At 32.0% G+C, this 22736-nt stretch overlaps 2 protein-coding genes across 7 annotated transcripts; one reads left to right on the top strand and one right to left on the bottom strand.

Moving 5' to 3' along the window:
• Window positions 1–304: 304 nt before the first annotated feature.
• On the top strand, window positions 305–3433 carry LOC107932656 (exopolygalacturonase). Its single transcript, XM_041116512.1, has 5 exons — window positions 305–638; window positions 1317–1387; window positions 1486–1791; window positions 2565–3080; window positions 3159–3433. The coding sequence occupies exons 1-5, from the start codon at window positions 305–307 to the stop codon at window positions 3384–3386; spliced, it is 1455 nt and encodes a 484-aa protein (XP_040972446.1). The 3' UTR covers window positions 3387–3433.
• Window positions 3434–5353: 1920 nt separating this feature from the next.
• LOC107932691 (polyadenylate-binding protein-interacting protein 9) lies at window positions 5354–9906 on the bottom strand. 6 transcript variants are annotated; one of them, XM_016864749.2, is made up of 10 exons: window positions 9245–9906; window positions 8673–8783; window positions 8540–8584; window positions 8146–8218; window positions 7936–8048; window positions 7735–7794; window positions 7591–7638; window positions 7415–7483; window positions 5730–5791; window positions 5354–5644 (listed from the first exon to the last, which is right to left on the bottom strand). In XM_016864749.2, exons 1-10 carry the CDS (start codon window positions 9515–9517, stop codon window positions 5587–5589), a joined length of 912 nt encoding a protein of 303 aa, XP_016720238.1. In that variant the 5' UTR covers window positions 9518–9906; the 3' UTR covers window positions 5354–5586. The 6 variants fall into 6 exon arrangements, with proteins under 6 accessions (XP_016720238.1, XP_016720239.1, XP_040930184.1 ...); XM_016864750.2 differs by having other exon boundaries at window positions 9296–9895; XM_041074250.1 differs by having other exon boundaries at window positions 7936–8045; window positions 9245–9887.
• Window positions 9907–22736: the final 12830 nt, after the last annotated feature.

The raw sequence follows: 22736 nt of genomic DNA, 5'->3' as shown, positions 1-22736 counted from the left end.
AATTATTGGCGAAATGGATTGGTCGAGTTTGTTTGGGTTGCTTGTCTGGCAAATATGGAAGAATTGAAACTTTTTCCTCTTTCAGGGGGTTTCTTAGAGTGCAAGTGAGACAATTAGAATCTTGTTCATTTGGGCAAAACAGTTCACTTCCTTGCATAGGAGGGACTTCCCTAGTCAATAGGAGCCAAGGTCAACAACCCCAATGCCAAACTGATGGATCCAGTTATGTACCGATGGTGCAATTCAAGTAGACTCAAGAAATTGCACTGGGGGTGTATTAAGGCATGGGAACGAGGAGTGAATTATGGGATACAACAGATTCTTGTGTGAATGTTTTCTTGACGGGTTGGCTCTCATCCAAGATAGGCGATATGCTGGAGCGATGATTCAAACGGACAATATAGAGGTGGTCAAGGCCATAAAAGACTCTTCCTCAACGATTTCAAACCCTGCCTTAATTAGGCAAATTCATCAACTATTGACGAATGTAGAACTTTGGGTTCTACAACACATTCCTAAGGAGATTAATAAAATTACTGATTGCATTGCTAAAATGGTCTTTAATACAAGACAAGGTTTGAAGGTGTTAAAGGAAATCCCAAAGAAGGTGCTAATAAGCTCTTCCGATGCTAAGGCAAGTGACAATGTTGCTCAAGAAATTATTGTATAATTAGTTTGTTTCAATCTTTCGTCTTTTCAGAAAAAAAATGAAATGAAAAGAAATGTGTGTAGAAAAATTAAATTAAAGTTTTTAAGGTGTTTTATTGGATTCATGCATGTGGCAATAATTCAAAATCAGAAAAGAATCATGCGTATATTATTAATCAACAATGAATGAATCATTTGGTAATAAAAAAAAAACATTGTTATTTAAGGTAATATTTGTACCAATTGACAAAAAAATCAATCAGTCATTGAGAAATGTTATGAATGCAAAGTTACCTTATCAATCATAATAACAATTATATAAAACAATCTTTGGCTATTATTTTTTTACAAATATATAAATTAATATTGCACCAAGAATTAGCAAAAAAAAAAAAGAAAAGGAAATTATGATGAGAAATAAGGTATAAAAAGTAACCATAAAAAGACGTTTTCAATCCCATTAATTAAGATAAAAATTTACTTCTCATATAAAAATTGGAAAGAAAATCACTGAAATTTTCAGCCAAAATCACTTAAAAAACCCTTATAAGTAATGAAAAATTTTCCAACACATTAAACACAAGCAGCAATTTTGCTGGCAATGGCTCACAAAAATATTTTTCCATGTATTTTCCTTTCAATTTTATTTTGTGTATCTTTTACCGTAGTTCAAGGTGCAAGAACTTTCAACATAAAATCTTACGGTGCTATTGCCGATGGCCGAATAGACAATCGAAAGGTATTAATACGGTAACAATATTCTATTTTTAAAATGTACATTTTTTTTATCATTTGTATCTCTCTCAATTAATTTATATATAACATTACACATTTTAGGCTTTTCTTCGAGCATGGATGGACGCTTGTGATCAGAAGGAAGTTTCCATAGTTTATATACCTAAAGGAGTTTACATGTTGGGATCAGTTGAATTTGCAGGTCCATGTAGAGGAGTTACAATGTTTTTTATGAAGGGAGATTTAAGGGCTCCAAGAGGAGCATTTTTGAATGTTGAGACATGGTTAGGGTTCCGATATGTTGATAATTTGATACTGAAAGGTGGTGGAACATTGGATGGTCAAGGACAATCTGCTTGGCCTTTCAATCAATGTCACAAGAACAATAATTGCCAGACTCTCCCAATTGTAAGTATAATCTTTAATTTTTTTATTTGTGGGGTTTTTTCTTGCTGATTTTCTTATTTTCACTGTTTTTTTGGTATTGATTCAAAAATTTTGAAAAATTTCCCCCATAATATTTTTAAAATTGTTAAATTGTATGGCTTTATCAAAGTAATCATACATTTAGTATACTACAATATAATTTCAACCAAAATGAAAACTTTTAATCTCTTTTAGAAATAAATTACTTAAATATTTTTGTTATACTTGGATGGTATTAGAGGTGTCCATAGCTTGTGCCCTAACAAAATTTTGGGTTTGTTTAATAGGTTTGGGCCTAACTTGATTCGAAAAACAGACCTAAGATAAGGAATGTATCCATACTTACTTCGAGTTATCAATACCTTGGGGAGGGTATCAATGCTTAGGTAATTATTCTTTAATTTTTAAAATATTGAACTTTAAAATGGTATCGATATCAGGCATGATATCGATACTTTTGTGAAAGGTATCGATATTTTGTTAAGGGTATCGATACATTTGAGTCAGATCGGGCTTGGGCTAAAAAATCTTGTTTGAGGTCCGGCTTGTTTTCTAAATGGACCTTTCTTAGCTCAAACCTATTTTTTGGCCTATAAATTTGGGTAACCCTCCCATTTTCTTGACTGATATTTGAGTTGAACTGAGTGACCCGACCCATGGACAGGTCTAGATAGTATTCGTAATGGATATGAATCCCTTAAATTATTTTTGGGTTAGTGTTTTTTTTTATCTAATAATATATATTTCAATTTCAGTCTGTCAAATTTGATTTTGTGACAAATTCAAGGATTAAATCCATAAGATCAATCCACAGCAAGAACGCTCATTTCTCATTTTTCGGATGCACCAATATAAATATTTCAAATGTTGAATTATTAGCACCAGATTACAGCCCCAACACAGATGGAATCAAGATGGGGAGTTCATCCAACATTCGGATTTCCGATTCTAAAATAAGCACCGGAGATGACTGCATAGCCATCCTCTCCGATACTTCCAACATCGATATCTCCAACGTTTACTGTGGCCCCGGACATGGTATTAGTATCGGAAGCCTAGGCAAGTACACAAATGAGAAGAACGTTAATGGCGTCTCCGTTAGAAAGTGTACATTGAATGGAACAGACAATGGTATTCGAATTAAATCATGGGAATCTCCCATTTCAATCACTGCTTCAAATTTTTTATTTCAAGATATTTTTATGTATAATGTTCGAAACCCGATCATTATTGACCAGACATATTGCCCTCATCCTCCATGCAATCGACAGGTAAATAAATATATATATATTGTACCAAATTTCATTAATATTGAATGAATTAACCTTTTTTTTGTGTTTTTTTTTCAGACAGCCTCTCATGTTCAAATTCGAGATGTTACGTACAGGAATATATTTGGAACTTCGAGTTCTGAGATTGCAGTTTCTATGCAATGTAGCAAAAAATTCCCATGCAAAAACATAGTGATGACAGACATCAAATTTGGTCATCATGGAACTAAAAAGTCTTTGAAATCTTATTGTTCATATGTTAATGGTCGATTCTTTGGACGACAATATCCTCCTCCTTGCTTTTAGTTTGATTTTTTACGATCTTTGATGCAAAATTTAATTTCTGGTCCTACTCTTTGCTGCAAAATTCTAGTAAATATGGCATCTACCTTTCTTGTTCCAACTTTTTTTTTATAATAAAAGAAGTTTATTTGTGATTATCATTTGGTTTTTTTAGTTGAATTTTTTAATCATTAAATAGATTGTTATGAATTTATTAATATAATAAAATTATATATATATTTCAACAAAAATTAAAGCAAATTATACCGACCCACGTAAGTTTATAAAGTGGAAACTGCCTGAGGATGGTTGGATGAAGGTGAATATAAATGGTACTGTGTGTTAGAATTCTAAGATTGTTGTTGCAGGTGGAGTCGAATGTGACCATGAATATTGGGTGTCGCTCAGCGACAATGACGAAGCTGTGGGGTATTTTGGATGGGCTTCAAATTGTATGAAGGAAATGATTATTGAGACAGATAGAAATTTAAGTAACTGAAAAGAAGTAGGATTGCTTGGTAATGGTATGCACCATTAAGGACTTACTTCAGTAAAATTAGACGATACAATTAACACATGTGTTCAGAGAAGGTAATAAAATAGCTGATGGATCTCAAGATCGTTAGGTAAAAAAATATTCAAATAACTACTGAATGAAATCCTTGAAGTACTACATGATAATTTTCCTGATACAATGTAATTTAATATAAAATTACTTTGGTTTATTCTTTCTTTGTACCGAAAAAAAAGTTAAAAGAAATTAAATTATAAAACGCATACATAATAATTTTAGAATTATCATATTTGAAACAATCTAATTAATATGGTAAACCATTAATTTCATTTATTCAATTTACAATTTTGGTACAATCTTCTCTAATATTTTATGTATATTCTAATTTGAGTATTAAAGGCATTACTTTTTTTTTGGTAAGAGTAAAATAGATAAAATAATTTAACTGCACAATAATACTCCGAGCAGAGCTATCACTTGCTTGGACTATAAGAGAAAATGTTAATACTTCTCTCGAAATCTCTATTAAAGACATTATTTCAGCCACCATTAAAATCTCAAACTTATTTATATTAATCTTAAAACATAAAGAGATTTCAAAAGATATAACAAAATAAATGAGATATTATTAATTTTTTTTCATTTTCATTAACGCCTACCTTTAAGCTAATCTCTTCATAATCTATGATATTTTCAAAGCAATCTTTAACACGAATTCTCCTACACCTCAAACATTTGTACTTTTTAAATTCATATGGCATACCTGATCAGTAAATAGGATTACCAAATATACAATAATTTTTTTTTAAACAGTTAAGCATATTCATGTCAGTCACTACGACGACTTGATACGTTAAGCTTAATTTTAGTTAGGTTTGGATAAGAATTTTGCATTTTGATTTGTTTCGGTTTGAATTCAATTTAAATAATAAAAAAATATTATTTAAATTTAATTATAAAATTATATAAAATATCAATAATATTTTTTAATTTTTAAATTGTAAAACGAGCTTTTTGAACAAACGAACTGATCCAAAAATGGGCTTGAGCTTGAAAATTTTTTTGAAACTGAACCTCAACCTGTGGCCCATAAACACCTTTAGTCACCACCCTACCCAACATTGCAATCCGGGTACAAAATCTTTGGTTCCACATCTAGTTAGAGCATACTTAAAACAAATTCCACTCAAATCCGAAAGTTTATTCAAAATATAAGATGATTTGAAAAAAAAAAACCCCTAAAAGTATGCTTAAGCAAAATTTAAAGTTTGATTTTATTTGAATTAAGCCTTGAAAAAAAAAATTTGACCATGGCCTAACCTGAAATTTATATATTTATCGTATATATTTAAATATAATCATTTTTTAAAAGAGAATGGGCGAAAATATCTTATTTAGGTCCAACTAGAATTTGTCTCGACCCGACCCAACCCAACTAATGAATAGAAAAACTACAGCAAACTAGCTCGAGATGACGTTGTCAAAACAAAACGATGGAATAAGAATAAGTGAAAAAAATTCTCAAGGTCAAACTTCAAACCGAAGCATAATCACAATATATTCTGTCAAAAACAAAAATGCAACAGTCGCGAATGGAAAAAGATGGAAATGATAAAAGAAGGGAAAGTTTTTTTTTTTACTATCCCTAAACACAACAAAGGGAAATCATCCAGTTCCATCCATGGATCTCAAAAAAACTTGGTTAATCGATTAAACCAATGTCGGACGGGCAACTCGCGGCCTCACGGGTGTCTTCGAAGGACTTACCCTAAAAATCAAGAGTATAAACATTGTAACATTAGCTTTATAGATGACAATAATGGAATTTAGAGTAACAAGTCTGGAGACATTACCTGATAGGCTGGGTTCCTAGCACCATTCCACTACAATTCAGTGCGACTATGGCACTTTCCGCCTATTCGTAAGAGCGGAAAATTAATCAGTCTCGGATAAATCGCAAATCATAATGCCAAGAAGTTATTAATTGGGAAACAAATATTAGAACCGGGTTCCAAGCACCATATATGTAAATATGGCGGCACAAATATACCATTTCATGCTGGTTATTCTATCACATAAATATACAGATGAATGATAGTTACATATCCATTGCAAAACCAAGGTGTGATATACAGATGAATGATAGTTTGGTCATGCAACATTTTGCTATAAAATCTATAAAGATGCTGCAATATTTTAATTAATTGCAATAGAAGTCATTTAACTCTTACGACAAGCAAAAAGGAAGAAAACGCTTACTGGAATGTTATATATGTCAATCAAAGGTGTAGAGTTGTCCACAACTGCTTAGTAACTTCTATTGAGAAACTAACGACTAACATTCCAAAAACGACAAACGACATAAAACGGAAGGAAAATCAGGATAGAAACTTCTCTGTCTAGATGAGCCGGGGCAAAGCCAAAGAGTTCCAAGAAAAGAATTAATTGAATAAACCTAAAATTACATACTTCAGAAGTGAGATGGAGAATACGCGCCTAAAACCTAAATTATATATAAAGAATGCTCGGTACGTAACTACATCTTCACCACTCTAATTAGTCAAAAGTGGTGCAATGCATGACATGAGTTGCTCAAAATCTACAAAAATCCTCTCTATGAAAACAGAAGTTACTGGATTTAAACCCAAAGACAAATAAAATAATTGAATTGTCAAAAGTCGTATGATTCTATTCAATAAAGCAAAACAGAAACTATAAAACATCAATGTTAACTGTAATATGACTATTCCTGCTACTCTATCCAAGAATAATTTTCAATTGACTTGTTAGGAAGGACATGTCAACATGTAACAAAACTTCAAGCAAAGGCTACAGCATAACATGCTCAAACTCAGGATAATGTAGCACACTCTTTTTTGTTATCCGGTAAATAATAGATAACAGTTCCCGGAGATCAGCAACTAATTTCAGAGAATTTGATGGCTGAGGTCAAGATTATTGCTTCTTAAAGACACGGCCCAAAAACTAACACCACATTGACAAACTCATAGGCTAAAAATGTGAAATTTTTTGAAAAGGTCATGAAAGATCATATGGTCAATAGCCTCAACATAATTAACTGGCATAATTTCAGGTAATTTGCTAATGCTATTATTAAGTGGCTGTAACAAATCTGGATATAGATAAAAGACTTGTTCCAAGAAGAACTCATTGATTTAATCTACTAAACAATTCTATTTTAATGTAAATATCTTGAAGATATGAAGGGAAGTTTCACCCAAAGAGGCTCACAAATAGCAGTAATATTTTGCACGAGTACGAATAATATGGCGGCGGATGTTTTTATGTTTTAATAAGGGAGAGAAAGAGGAGTAAAGTTGAAAAAGGAAACTATGAAGCAAAGCAAATATATATTCAAAGTTAAGAAAGAAAGCTGATTACATATTACTTCTTTTCAAGCATATAAGGAGAAACTAACATGGCTACATTTGCGCAAATAGTTTGCGATGAGATACAGATGACATATTAGAAGTAAAATTAACAACATAGGATAGCCTTCAAAGTAACATGAACTTACCATGGCAAATTCAACAAAAGCAATTCGGGTTGAATGAACATTATCACCTAAAAGCCTCAATCGAGTTACCTGAGAATTAAAAGAAAATTGGTGTCAACCTCCAAAAGTTCTCCCTTTAGTCTCCCAGTAAAAAATAGAAAGAAAAGAGGCACGCATGGTATCGATTCAATACTAACCTCACCACAGGCTGATTCGAAGAAATTCTTCACTTCAGCTTGGGAAACCTTCAAACAAAGTAAGAATACTCCACGGGATTAGTTAAACTATGCTACACGAATAATGTAAATGCTTGTGATAAAGGTCCAGAACATGGGGGTTACCTTCTTGTCAATATTTGTACAATAAACCGTCCTGGTACACATTTCCCTTTCATCTTCTGACTGCAATTGTAGTTAATCAACAGTGAGTCTAGAAAGAAAACTCTAGATAAACTCCAATAGCTAACAGTGATATGTTACTGGATAAATGAAGCTGTACGCAAAACTGAGATGACTAAGAGCCAGAAATTTAATCATCCATACCCTAGGTAGAAATGTGGGGTTCACGGGAAGGATGGCAGTTTTCGAAGGCAAGACCCTAACTGGATAAAACCCTAGCATTATCCCATTGAGGTTCAAAGCAGCTCGTGCACCTTCTGTGAAAACAAATTATATATAAAACATAACATGTAAATAAATGTACATTGATTTATAAAACAAAAGGTTCATATTCAGTTGATAAAAGCTACTGACCTTCATCTGCGAATTCCACAAATGCAAACCGAAGAACTGAATGTGGATCACCACAAACTCGGCAATCAACAACCTTCAATGATAATTTCCAAACCACTTCAGAAGTGTCGTCCCATAAGTTATCAAATAGAAAGTAATCCTATCAAGCATCAACCAAAGCCACAACATCTTTTTTCTTTTTTCCAAGGAGATACTCAACCCTCAAAATCAATTTTTATCGTTCTTTTGGCATTTTAATTAGGCTATAAATGAAGAACCATGCCTAAATAAGATAAAAAAAATGGGAAACACGGAATCTTGAAAATAGCACAGAGAGATCTCTATAGATCATCAAATCATCGAGATGATAAAGCAACATTATAACAAAAACTTTAAAGCCGGCATTCTAACTTACTTGTCCACAATTACTAAATAAGCCAGCAAGTTGCTCTTCAGTAACCTGAAAGAAATGAATTTCACAAGTGACTTTGCCAAATCATAATGAGACCGAGAAAAAAAAAATAAAGAGAATCACCTTTAAAACTTACATTCTGATCAATATCAGAAACATATACTGTTTGCCTAATACTATCATCTCGTTGAGCTCGAAAAGCTTTACCATTAAGCCTTCTCCTACCTTGGTTGGAGTTATTTCTCCTCTGAAAAACACAACTATAACCATTTACCAAATGTAACCAAGGGAAACTAAAGAACAAATGCAATACAATTACATGTCAATATTGAGTTTAACTTAATCCCCAGATATGACAAGCAGAGGAAGAAAAACTAACTCTAATTGCATCAAAGTTCCAACAAAGTCAATCAAATTAACAAATTAAACAATAATAAATGTTAGCAAAACAAAACAACATCAATCCAAAGGGGAAAAATAATCAAAAACCAGTTCAAAATGAAGAATTGGATAAGCAAAGACAGGAATCAGACAACAAGTTTAAACCAATTTGGATTAGCTATGCAATCAAAATCATATCAAACCCAAAACCCTGGTAGAAAAAGATGGACATTACCAAAAAACAACAAATCAAAATGAGCGAACACCCATAATTCAGAACATAGAATTAAGCAAAAAATTGCAATTCAATTGAAGGAAAAAGAATACCCCTCTGTTGGAGAAATTCTCATTTCCAACTGATTTGTTACCAACAGGCACCTGATTAAATTTGCCATCATTTTTGGTCTGATTTTGTTGATAAGAAGATGGGAAAAATTCTTTGGCCAAAGGATTCAACTTTGTGAACATATCAACCAGGTTTTGGACATTGAATTCCTTTGATTCTGATTTGGGTGTTTCCACCACCAAACTGTTCTTCTTGTCATTAGCAGCTGCGGCTACTAGCGCTGCCTCACCTGACTTGTCAGCAACTGCAGCCATAGAATGAAAACCCCAACCCCACAAGGAAAAATAAAAAAGAAAACAATCAGAGGAAAATGGCAATTTGATTTTGTAAAATTATTCCCTTTATATCTTCCTTCTTTCTTACTACATAGCAAAAAGAAGTTGAGAGCTTTAGAGAATAACAATTAAGATGGTTGATGCCTAATAATAGATACCCATTGGACTAGAAATGTAAATAAAGAGAGAAAATGCAGATTTTTTTTTTTTGTGATTTAATTAAATTGATAAATATTTCAAATTAAAAAAAAAATCGAGAGAAAGGGAAAAAAAATTAGGGTTTTTGGTGGAAATGGTGGAAATGATATCCATGATCAAACAAAAACGGAAAACATAGAGAAAAGAACAGACCATTCTTTTTTTAATATTTTTCAGTTAGTTTATATATTATCTTTATTCTTAGAACCAGATTGTTTTTATTTATTTATTTATTTTAAATATAATTAATTATTTTTAAAAATAGATTTTAAAATTTGAAACTATGTAAAAAGTTAAAAAAATTTAAAATTTTTAAATTTAATTAATTATCAACTTATTTACAAATTTTATGACGAATTTTTTTTATGATCATATTCAACTCCTACTTTTCTGGGTAGTTAAGATTACATATTTTTCATTTTTAAAAGTTCAATATTTTAAAATATTTTAACTTTGAAAAATTTTTCCAACAAAATCAAACAAAATATCTTTTATTTTTTTATTTATGTTAATTAATTAGCTTAGTTTTTACATTTGAATTAAATATTTAATATTTTTTTCTCTCATTTATTCTTTTTAAATTAATTATTTGTAACTTTATGATTATCTTTACTTAAACAAACCAAAAATGTAATTGTCATGTGCACATTTTAATTTTACCAAGGTGCGGTATTAAACTCGGATAAAAACAACCCTGAAAATACTAGAGATTTTAACTTTGCCAATGTATGATATTAAACTCGAGGATTAACAACAATGAGAACGATAAAAATATATTACTAAAGCATGCAATATTATACAAATGAGCATAATTGTTACATATATTGGTGCAACTTTAGACATATGACCTTAGACTCGGGTGTTATGTTAACATATGTTTAACCTTTTTATCCAACTCGAAACCAAGAAAGCTAGTAATAACATAATAGACCTGTGCTAGAAGTGTTATTGCTCAAGTATGCATGTTGTACAAATAAGTTGTACAAATAAGAGAGAGGTGACTCCTATTTATAGGTTAAGCCCCTTCGATTCTACAATTAAGAATTATTTATAACTGGTAATCTAGATCATATCTGTAGAATGATGTACAATTATATACATGTTTATGATAACCTGGATTATTTTAGAGCTTTCGGAATGTTTTACTCGATTCCAATCATTTCCTCAGACTTTCAGACTTTTCTGAGACTTTTAAGCTCTTCCAACTCATTTTAGAATCACCAACCACATTTTGGGGACATTTGGACTCTTCTCTCTCGAGTAGTTCATGTTTCGGATTTGTCATGCTTGAGGGGGGCCTCCCTAAGCACCTAATAGCTTCCATTTGCACTTGAGGAGGCCTCTATATGCATTTGGATCAGCTTATTTTGCACTGTTATCTGCCTTGCTTATAAGCTAATTGTGACGCAATTGTCATGTATGGGTCTTTAGTCCCATCACCATACAAAATTGTCATGTGTGCGCTTAATTCAATGACTAGATTTTATTTAACTTATTTCAATTATTCGTTCATCTATACGTTGCAGTGATTTGACTCTACTTCATTATTGCCCGAGTATGTAATTACACCTATGGTTATACTTATGGTTGTATTATAATTATACCCTACTTGTATTTACATTGTAGTTGTACCCGTAAGTAATGACTAGAAAAAGCATTTCACCTACAATTTTTTTTGTTCAACCCACTTTATTAATTTTATTCAAATTTCATTTTAGTATAAATCCACAATGCATAAATCTCATCTAAATATATTTTAACTTAAATAAAAAATATTATTTCAACTATTAATCCGACGATATTATTTTCTATGTTTGTATGCATTATTTTGATAGTGAAATAAATAACTTTTTCGCCATATATATATATATGATATTAATGTTATTTACAAATTTATTTTCCAACATGATAAAAATATTTTCGAGTTTAATATTTTCTCTAGATGGTTCCAAATACATACTTTTTCACATCAAAATGGTGCATTTAAAATTTTATTTTCAAAAAAAAAATTGGTGTGATTGTTTTTTTTTAATGTTATAAATTTAATAAATTTAAAAAATATAGGTTGTAATTATAGTGATGTATTTAGTGCTTGGTCTAATGTGGGGGCATGTGGAGAAGAAATTATTTATTGTAATTTTGGTGTATTTGACAATTTGGTTACCTTAAAGTAATGGTGATGTTTGTCTTGAAATTCCAATGCTCCAATAAAGGTCTATTTTTTTTTTTTACAAAAACAATGTTATTCCACTTTTTATCGTTGACAGTAAAGTGTAACTAAAAGGTGACGCATTTATCTTATTTATTTAAATTATCCGCATATTTAAAGATATATATATACATCACTAAATATATAGTAAACCATTATTGATTAAAAATGCTTAATATAATAATTTAAAATTAAAAAAGACAAATCATTAATAATATTATTAAATTAGTACTATTTTACTGATATTATTATCCGTATTCGATACTGGGTTATTCATAGTATTACTATACATTTCCTATTCATCGCGGGTTGATTATTCGTTAGCACAGATTTAATTTATAATATGTTTGGAAGTCCTCGTCTAAATGAGTATTTTACAGAGAGCTGACAAGGAATTCCATTAATAAATTTTCTTTTTTGGGGTTAAATCAACGATGCAATTCATCCAACGATAAACCTAATTCAAATTAATTATAGAGCCATGATACAATCAACCCGAACGAACAAAATGTTGTATTGAATCGTGCCAGTCTCTACTAGGGGTTATCACTCATTTTTATACTTGCTGTTTAATTTTCCAATTATTACTTCAATTAAGAAAAAAAAATAGAGTAGTAGAATACTAAATAATAGTAGGAATCCTCTTATCCCATTAGGAAGGATAGTATCTCACAATTATCTATGACTATTTATGTCTTTAGCATGACCACTTGATGAAATGCGGAGGGAAATAATAGTAGGAATCCTCTTATCCCATTAGGAAGGATAGTATCTCACAATTATCTATGACTATTTATGTCTTTAGCATGACCACTTGATGAAATGCGGAGGGAAGCGGCCGATGATATATTACATGCACAAACAATTACATTAATTTAATATGAAAATAAATATATGTATTTATTTCTTTAAATTTATATAATTAAATAGAAATTAAAGTTTTATATATGCATATGAATCATAATTCAAGTATTATGTATATACTGATATTATATATATAATTATAACAAATTAAAATTTATATATGAAATTATGGTAGTTAGAATTGGGATTTTGGGGGTATGTACCTTTCAATTATTCTATTTTATATGTTATTTAATTAAAACCTAGTGTATATGTATATTCATATATTATATTATAGTTTGCGTATCCCAAGGATGTTAGTTAGAAATATTATATATAATTCTTTTATTATTTATTTTTGCCTTCAGAAATGTGTTTTTCTGGTTACGTTCACAAAATGACAAGCATCGTTCATTGAACTTAATAATCTTCCAATAAAGTCATTTATAATGGTATAATAACCTATTTCATCCTTCAATTTTATAAAAAAAAACACTATTTAATTTTTTAGTCATTGAACTTGTATGATTAGTCAAGTCATTTCAAAATAGATGAAAAAATTAACATTTGTTAATTTTATTATTATGGTATACATGTGGATTCCTCAAAAAAAAATTAAAAATTCTGAAATCAATTTTTTAAAATTAAAATATCTAACGAATAATGTTATTTAATTCGAATTTGTATAATAATATTCTGATATGACTTCAAAATTTTAAGTAAATTTAAGAATTTACATTCAAATAATTCAAAAAATGTAAATATTAGATCCATTTTCATTTTTAAGAAAAAAATTCAAAGTCAAATTCAAAGAATTATAAATTTCTTCCATTTTGAATTTAAAAAAAAAGAATATTTGAATGGTTTTGAATTAATTTTGAGTTGAATTAATCTCAAATAAATTATAGAGATTGTTTGTTTCAGATTTAAGAGATCTAATATTTGAGTTGTTGCACATGTTAGACAATTTTTATATAATTTCAATTTTGAATTGCTTTCGTTTTACATTACTAAAATTGGTATTTTTTATTATTTGAATTAAAATTACATTAAATGTCAATTCAATTTTATATTTTCTTATTTATCTTTACCCATAATATAATATGACATAGTCCATTAATTTAAATTTATAGCAATCATTTGTTAAATTAGGTACAGAACATGTGGTTCACAATTTTAATTAAAATATATATTTGATAAATTAAAATTAAAATATATAGATCCTATGAGGTAGGTTGAAAACATTAGCATATAATTAAATATATAAAATGAGAGCGTTAATTGGACCAAGTTTCCCTTCTTTTACTTTTAAAACTTTATGAAGGAAAATTTATGTATGAATATGGACTTTAATATAGGGGAAAAAGAAAAAGAAAAAGAAATTATTTTTCCCTTCATTTGTACTTTTCATTGGACTAAATAGAAATTACATTGAATTTTTTAAATTTTTTTAGAATTAGCTTTCTTTTGTAATTTCCAATTCTTTGAAAACGACTTTTGGTACTCATATTTTGTGTCACCTTCGCACAATTTACCTCCTAATAATAACATTAGAAAATTCAATTTCAGGATCGAATTGCGGGTTGAATTATTAAATAAAATTAAATTAGAAACAATTAGTATTTATAGGGTAGGGATTAAATTGTAAAAGTATTATTATTATTATTATTATTAAGTTTTAATTTAGTAAATGAAAAAAAGGATCTAGTTAGATATTAAACTAGGGACTATAAAATAATTAGACCAAAATAAAATTAAGATAGTGGAATGATATGATTAAATCCACTCATCATTTTTAATGTGGTTTAAATAATATAATGGTTTTATGTTAATTAATTAATTAAGGTTAATTAAATTTAAACCTATCACTAATCTAGGTATATAAGCAAAGTTAGTGGGAAAGAGAAAGTAAAAATAAAATCAAAACTTCATTCTTTCTTCTTCCTCGCCGTCCACTAAGAAAGAAAGAAAAAATTCATGTTCTTCTTCTCTCCATTGCCGTGACCTTCCATGGCTAAGGTGGTAAGAATTTTTTTCAAATTTTAGTTGAATTTCTAATGAATAATGTTAGGCAATGAAAGCCCATGTAGTAAATTTAAGAATTAATAAATTTTTAATTTGGGTTTCATAGTTAAATAGCTTTAAAACCATTGATGTAGTTAGCTTAAGGTTCATGCATGAGTGGAATTAATTAAATTGTGTAAGATCATGTTATAAAATGTTATAGATAGTAGTGAATGAACCTTATATCAAATTTGGATTATTTGAATAATTATGTAATATTAGGGACCAAATCAAATAAATTGAAAGTTGTTAAAAAATTATATCATGAATTGAAAGTTAGAACTTCCTGGTTTAGAAATATGAAATCAATTTTCAATTTGATAAAGAAAACCGAAATTATGGTCATTTCTTATATTAGATCTTATAGGGACTCAAATGAATAAAATTCACTTATTCTATATGTGTTGAGTTGTGTGATTAATGAATTTTTCTATTCGAATTTAATTTCGTAGCTAAAGACAATGTAGGACCATCTCAAGACAAAAGGAACTTCAAAGTTGTCAATGAATAGATACTCTGTTTTGTGCTATCATAAATTGACTTTGTTAAATATCTAAATGTATATGTTTGACTTGTTAGATGATTAAAAATAGTAAAATATTTATAGGATTATGTTTGAAAGGTGCGTATTTACCTAACAATGTGATAATGATAATTGGTTTGTGATTGTATATGTATACGCTTGCTTGGTATTGAATGATAATTAATAATTGTATTTATCTTATTAATGTTGTTGGATAGAGTCACTAGTATAGTTGACATGCCATAGGGTCCGTTTTGATAGGTGGGATTTGGTTGATGGCGTTTTCTTAATGATAGGTTGATGCCATAGGTTCGTTTTCTTAATGATAGGTCAACGGTAAATTTGGTCGTAGCATATCCGATGCTCTCTATTTATGAACATTAAGTGACCTCAGAACCGGTTCTCTAGAGGTATCATGAATGTGCAACCTTAACGGTTCTGTTCGTGGCCTGTAGGTGGCTGATAATACTCTAAAATGACGTGTTTTTATATATTAATCATGTGTTTATTTTGAGCTTGAGCCTACTAATTCGAGCTATTTATGTCTTTTTATCTTTTAGGGACAAAATTGGAGGCGAAAAGTAAATTCAAGGGAAAAAGCGTCAATTTGGAGATTAAATGGGCCAATATGCAACGTGGGACAAATATGGTGCCAAAAGTGCGAACATGGAAGGCACAAGGACTTAAAAGCAAATAGAAGAGATTTTATTTTGGAAGACTCTATTTTATTTTATTCTATTAGGATAATTAATATTAAGATAATTATTAGGATTATTCAAATTTAGGATTTTATTATAATTATCTTTGTTTATCTTTAATTAAATGTATTTATCTTTTTAGAATTTAAGTTCAATTAGACTATCTCCCTAGCACTATAAATAGGGGGTAAAGTGACTCTATTTGGAGGCTTTTTTTTTGTAAACACTCTCCCCCAAAAGTCTTTTGTTCTTTCATATTTCTTTTCAATAAAATTTCTTTTTCCATATTTTTATTTATTTGCTTTCCCTCCATTATCATGAGCTACTAAAAAAACCTTCTAGCCAAAAGTTGTCAATATTTCCCCAAAAAGGGTTATTGAGGCCTAGAATCCGTACTTAGCATTCTCGCCAAGTATTCATCGTTTCTCCGCACTACGGGCTGACGCTTCCGTCCATGGCCCTTAAGAAGTAAGCTTTTCAGCATATGCAAAGGCGGCCGCTTTGTATGTTTTGGAAGGACTGCATAGTCGGTTCGTTAACTTACTGCGTCAGAGGTTGGCGAGCTAAAGAGACAAAATGGCGTGGGATTCGCCATTGAGAAGCGTTGATCTAGCATAGATTACTGGCTAGAGTCAGGTTTCTTAAAAATCGTAAATCTAATCTATGGAGCTGGTGGTTGTAGGCGTCCTCTTCCACTATAACTGGCTTACTTGAGTCGAGAAGGATCATCCAAAAGCCAAGGATTGAGCCCAAGGCGGAATGAGACAACCGGAGGCTGGAACTTTCCCATAAGAATTTCTTTTCTCTTAAAACTCTCTTTATTGTTTTTATTATTTTCGTAATCATAATTTCAGTAAACTTTAAATTCTGTTTTTATTTTATTTTCGCTTCCAAAATCAATTCTTAAATTCTATTTTTTATTTTTTTTCCAGGAACGCAGGTTTTTTTGGGCACGATTCTGCCCAGGATTTCGAGAGACAAGCATTCGTATAATCCGGTCGCTGAGGATTCGACCCTACTTCCCCTTTACTATTTCTTTTTCATTATTTTACAGGGAATAGGATATTTTTGGTGCTCTCAACGACCGCATCAAATTTTGGCGCCGTTGCCGAGGACCGGCAACATACTAATATTGTTTTTCTTTGTTTTCTATGACCAGATCTACTCCAGGTACTCTTGCGTTCGACTCAGAAATCGAAAAGACTGCGAAAGCTAATCGAAAGGAAACAAAACTAAAGAAAAAGCAGTCAGTGGTGGTTGGAACTCAAAGCAATCCACCGCCAGAAATTAGAATCGACGACGAAGTAGAGTCTAGGGTTAACGAAAACCCTACTCAAACGTTAGAAAGTAAAGAAGAAGAAGTCGATTCCCCTGAAGAAGTGCTGAACACTAGGGTTGACGAAAACCCTAATTTAACACATCAACTTATGGTTCAGACAATTCGGCAACTGGCCGAAGCGCCAACAAAACAACCGCCACTATGCATCGCGTATCCTACTATGGATACTGATTTTGAATTAAAGTCAGGCTTGATTCAGCTACTGCCAACTTTCCGTGGGTTACAAAATGAAAACCCCCACAAGCATTTAAAAGAATTCCATATGGTTTGTTTGAGTATGAAACCTCAGGGGGTAACTGAGGATCAAGTTAAATTGCGCGCTTTCCCTTTTTCCCTAGTAGATTCAGCTAGGGAATGGTTATTTTATTTACCTCCTGGATCCATTACAACTTGGGCTGATCTATCTCGTTTATTCCTTAACAGGTTTTTCCCTGCATCACGAGCGGCAAAGTTAAGAAGAGAAATCGTGGGCATAAGGCAAAAAGACGCAGAGACTCTATACGACTATTGGGAGTGATTTAAGAAGTTGTGTGCAAGTTGCCCACAACACGGTATAACGGAACAGTCTTTGCTCTAGTACTTTTATGAAGGCTTGAAACCCATGGAGATGAATATAGTAGATGCCGCGAGTGGAGGAGCGTTAGTCAACATGACTGCACAACAAGCAAGAGACTTAATCTCCACAATGGCTGCGAATTCCCAGCAATTTTGAGCCAATCCTGAACCCCCTAGAAGGGTTCACCAGCTAAGTAATTCTACCATTGAAGATAGACTTGATAGACTTACTAATATTGTGAATTCCCTTGTTACAGAAAAATCGAAATTAGCCCGAGTATGTAGAATATGTGCTACACCTGAACATACGACTGATGCGTGTCCTAGTCTGTGTGACGATTCTATAGCCCATTTAGATGCTATGGGAAATTTTCCTGGGCCACCACAAAGACGATACGACCCTTACGCCAATACCTACAACCCAGGATGGAGGGACCACCCTAATTTTAGTTATGGGACTAATCCACGATATAACCAGCCATACCAAAATCGAGCCCCACAACAGTCGCAAGATTCAGGTAATTCTTTAGAAACTTTGGTCAATAAATTAGCAAATAATGTCCTTAATTTTCAACAGCAAACTCTCAATTTCCAAAGAGAAATGAAGGGTTTTCAGCAGAAAACTGAAGCATCCATAAGAGAGTTGACCACATCAATTGAGAAATTAAACTCTCAAGGGAAACTGCCATCACAAACAGAACCAAACCCGAGGCAGAATGCGAATGCAGTAACGTTACGAAGCGGAAAGATCCTGGAACCAGTTCCTGGCAAGAATCTTGGTCAAGAAATCGCCCAGGAAACTCCAGAAAATGACGAACAGATCCGAGCGAAACCCCCACTGCCAAAAATCCAACCTCCATTCCCAAGACGATTAAATCAGTGTCGAAAAAGTAAGGAAGACAAGGAGATCCTCGAAACATTCATGAATGTTGAGATCAACTTACCACTGTTAGATGCCATTAGAAAAATTTCGCGGTATGCCAAGTTCCTCAAAGAACTTTGCACCAACAAACGAAAACTAACAGGTAATGAAAAGGTAAGTGTTGGTGAGAATGTTTCCGCAGTTCTACAGCAGAAAATGCCGGTTAAATACAAAGATAGGGGTATGTTCGCTATTCTATGCAAAATTGGCCATTTGGGAATTAAGAAGGCTATGTGTGATCTAGGGACCTCCATAAATGTAATGCCTCATTCTATTTATGAATCACTTAATGCGGGTTTTTTGACAAAGACAGGTGTTACCATTCAGTTGGCAGACAGGTCTATTGTGCATCCCGAAGGGGTCCTCGAGGACGTATTAGTCAAAGTCAATGGGCTTATCTTCCCTGCAAATTTTTATGTGATAAAAAACTCCTGGATCTTCAGACATCTTGTTGGGGCGACCTTTCCTTAGTACTGCGAATACTAAGATTGATGTACGAAGCGGAACCCTCACGATGGAGTTTGACGGGGAGATTGTGAAGTTTAACGTTTATGGCACTATTAGTCACCCAAGTGAAGTCTTGGACGTAAACCGTGTCGACATAATTGACTCATCAGTAGAAAAAACTTTTGAGTCATCTTATGGAGATAAACCTAAAATGATGTTTGATGATTTTGAATCTGTTAATAAATTATTGGCTCCAATGAATACTAAACTTCTACCTCCTATTGTGCAGACACCAGATCTGAAATTAAATCCACTTCCTGAACATCTCAAATGCACATTTTTGGAGAATGATGAGACCATTGCCGACTTAAAAGGGATCAGCCCCTTGGAGGAAAATACAGAACCAAAGAAAGAGGCGCAAGAACAATTAAACCCAAATATGGTGGACGTGTTAAAAAATGAGAATTTCCAAGCTCATAAGAACAAAAGAATTCAGCTGGAACAGCCCCAATACTAGTTGAGGCGTCAAACTAGCGACATTAAACAAGCGCTTGTTGGGAGGCAACTCAATCTTTATTTTTATTTATTATTTTTCTTTCTTTTATTTTATTATTTATTATTTTATTTTATTTTATTTTAGTTAAATATTAATAAATTTCTCTTCTTCCATCTAGGTGAAATGGAGCGAAAATACGAAGAAAAAAAAGACAGAAAGTGTACACCAAAATGCCATATCCTTGCTGCCAAACAGTCCTATTCCAGCCGTAGAATCCCCAAAACCTGTAGCCAAACACCCATTTTTAGCAAATAAAACCCCCAAACCTTACATTTTTTTTTCTTTTCCCAAATTTCTCCATAACCGCCAACTCCTTTCTCCTCCACCACCCACCGCTGATTTCTCAGCCACCATGGTGAGAACCCGAAGCTGAACCGTCGTTGCCATGTCACCCACCCCGTCTCCACCTCTTGCCGTTTCGCCATCTTTTTTTCACCGTGTGTGCCTACTGACGGTAACTACATGGGGAGTTTTTCTAAACTTTTTTTTTCTCCACCTATTTGTTTTCCTTTTACTTTCACATCGAGGACTATGTGTTTTAAGTGGGGGGAGGCATTCTTCGTTGTTATTATCTACTATTTTTGCTGTCATATTGTTGTTGCTGCTGTTTTGTGCTCGTTTCTGCCCATTTATTTTAAGAATATCCTGCCACTTTTCATGTCCAAGATTTTACCAGGAATTGCCTACTGTTTGACCTACAAGCATGATTCTTACCTTCTAAGGAAATTATGATTTTTCCCATAATTGATGCCATCTCCACTGTTTTATTTTTATTAGGCTAAAAATAATTGTGATTAATAGGGTTAATTCTATCTTGCTTTTCGTAAAATTGATCAAGTTTAATATAAAGTGAACACTTAAAATGATTGCATGCTTAATTAATGTTCATGGCTATTAGGTGATTATTGAAACTTATTTTTGACACTTAAATTTTTTCTTTCCTGAGTTCTCAAGAATTTTAAATATCGTTTAATTTTTAATAAATGTTTTCCATGGTTATGAGTACAGCTTAGATCGTGACTGACTGAGTAACCGGGGTAGGGTGCTTGGGTTGTCATTCTACTTCGCGTCAAAAGGTTGTGTGACGTGACAAGTAAAACTCCGCTAGCCGAGGTTATGAGTATGGCTCAAATCGTGACTGACTGAGTAACCGGGGTAGGGTGCTTGGGTTGTCATTCTACTTCGCGTCAAAAGGTTGTGTGATGTGTTGGGTAAAACTCCGCTAACTGGAAATAAATAATTTTAGGAGTATGTTGGGCTGAGTAACCGGGGCGGGGTGCTTGGGTTGTCATCTCTCTTCGCGTCAAAAGGTTTAATATATTCCTAAGTAAATAAATAATAATAAAATTTAAAAAAAAATCAAAAAAGGAAAAAAAGAAGAAGAAAAAAATAAGTACTAATAAAGTTGCACTTCAGGGACTAAAGGAGGAAATAATTAAGGTGTCTTAGTAGGTTTGGTAATTTACCTAAATGGCATAACTCAAGTCGATTTTAATTTTTGTGTGAAATAATTGGAATACTTTTTCTGTTTTACTTAAAGCAAGCTTAGAGGTCTCTTTATTTTACATATGCGTTTTAAACTAATTTTTATGAAACTTTGGAGTGGTATTTCTTTTATGGCAGAATCTAGCTTTCACAGTCGATAAGAACCATACTTGAGGGCAAGCATGGGCTAAGTAGGGGGAATTTGATAATACTCTAAAATGACGTGTTTTTATATATTAATCATGTGTTTATTTTGAGCTTGAGCCTACTAATTTGAGCTATTTATTTCTTTTTATCTTTTAGGGACAAAATTGGAGACGAAAAGTAAATTCAAGGGAAAAAGCGTCAATTTGGAGATTAAATGGGCCAATATGCAACGTGGGACAAATATGGTGCCAAAAGTGCGAACATGGAAGGCACAAGGACTTAAAAGCAAATAGAAGAGATTTTATTTTAGAAGGCTCTATTTTATTTTATTCTATTAGGATAATTAATATTAAGATAATTATTAAGATTATTCAAATTTAGGATTTTATTTTAATTATCTTTGCTTATCTTTAATTAAATGTATTTATCTTTTTAGAATTTAAGCTCAATTAGACTATCTCCCTAGCACTATAAATAGGGGGTGAAGTGACTCTATTTTGGGGCATCTTTTTTTGTAAACACTCTCCCCCAAAAGTTTTTATTCTTTTATATTTCTTTTCAATAAAATTTCTTTTTCCATATTTTTATTTATTTACTTTCCCTCCATTATCATGAGCCACTAAAAAACCTTCTAGCCAAAAGTTGTCAATATTTCCCCAAAAAGGGTTATTGAGGCCTAGAATCCGTACTTAGCATTCTCGCCAAGTATTCATCGTTTCTCCACACTACGAGCTGACGCTTCCGTCCATGGCCTTTAAGAAGTAAGCTTTTCAATATATGCAAAGGCGGCCGCTTTGTATGTTTTGGAAGGACTGCATAGTCGGTTCGTTAACTTACTGCGTCAGAGGTTGGCGAGCCAAAGAGACAAAATGGCGTGGGATTCGCCATTGAGAAGCGTTGATCTAGCATAGATTACTGGCTAGAGTCAGGTTCCCTAAAAATCTTAAATCTAATCTATGGAGCTGGTGGTCGTAGGCATCCTCTTCCACTATAACTGGATTACTTGAGTCGAGAAGGATCATCCAAAAGCCAAGGATTGAGCCCAAGGCGGAATGAGACAACCGGAGGATGGAACTTTCCCATAAGAATTTCTTTTCTCTTAAAACTCTTTTTATTATTTTTATTATTTTCGTAATCATAATTTCAGTAAACTTTAAATTCTGTTTTTATTTTATTTTCGCTTCCAAAATCATTTCTTAAATTCTATTTTTT

This window comes from Gossypium hirsutum, chromosome A01 (assembly GCF_007990345.1).
Source record: "Gossypium hirsutum isolate 1008001.06 chromosome A01, Gossypium_hirsutum_v2.1, whole genome shotgun sequence".
Lineage (NCBI taxonomy): Eukaryota > Viridiplantae > Streptophyta > Magnoliopsida > Malvales > Malvaceae > Gossypium > Gossypium hirsutum.
Note: the sequence above shows the minus strand (reverse complement) of the source record. Positions and strands in the feature narration are given on the sequence as shown.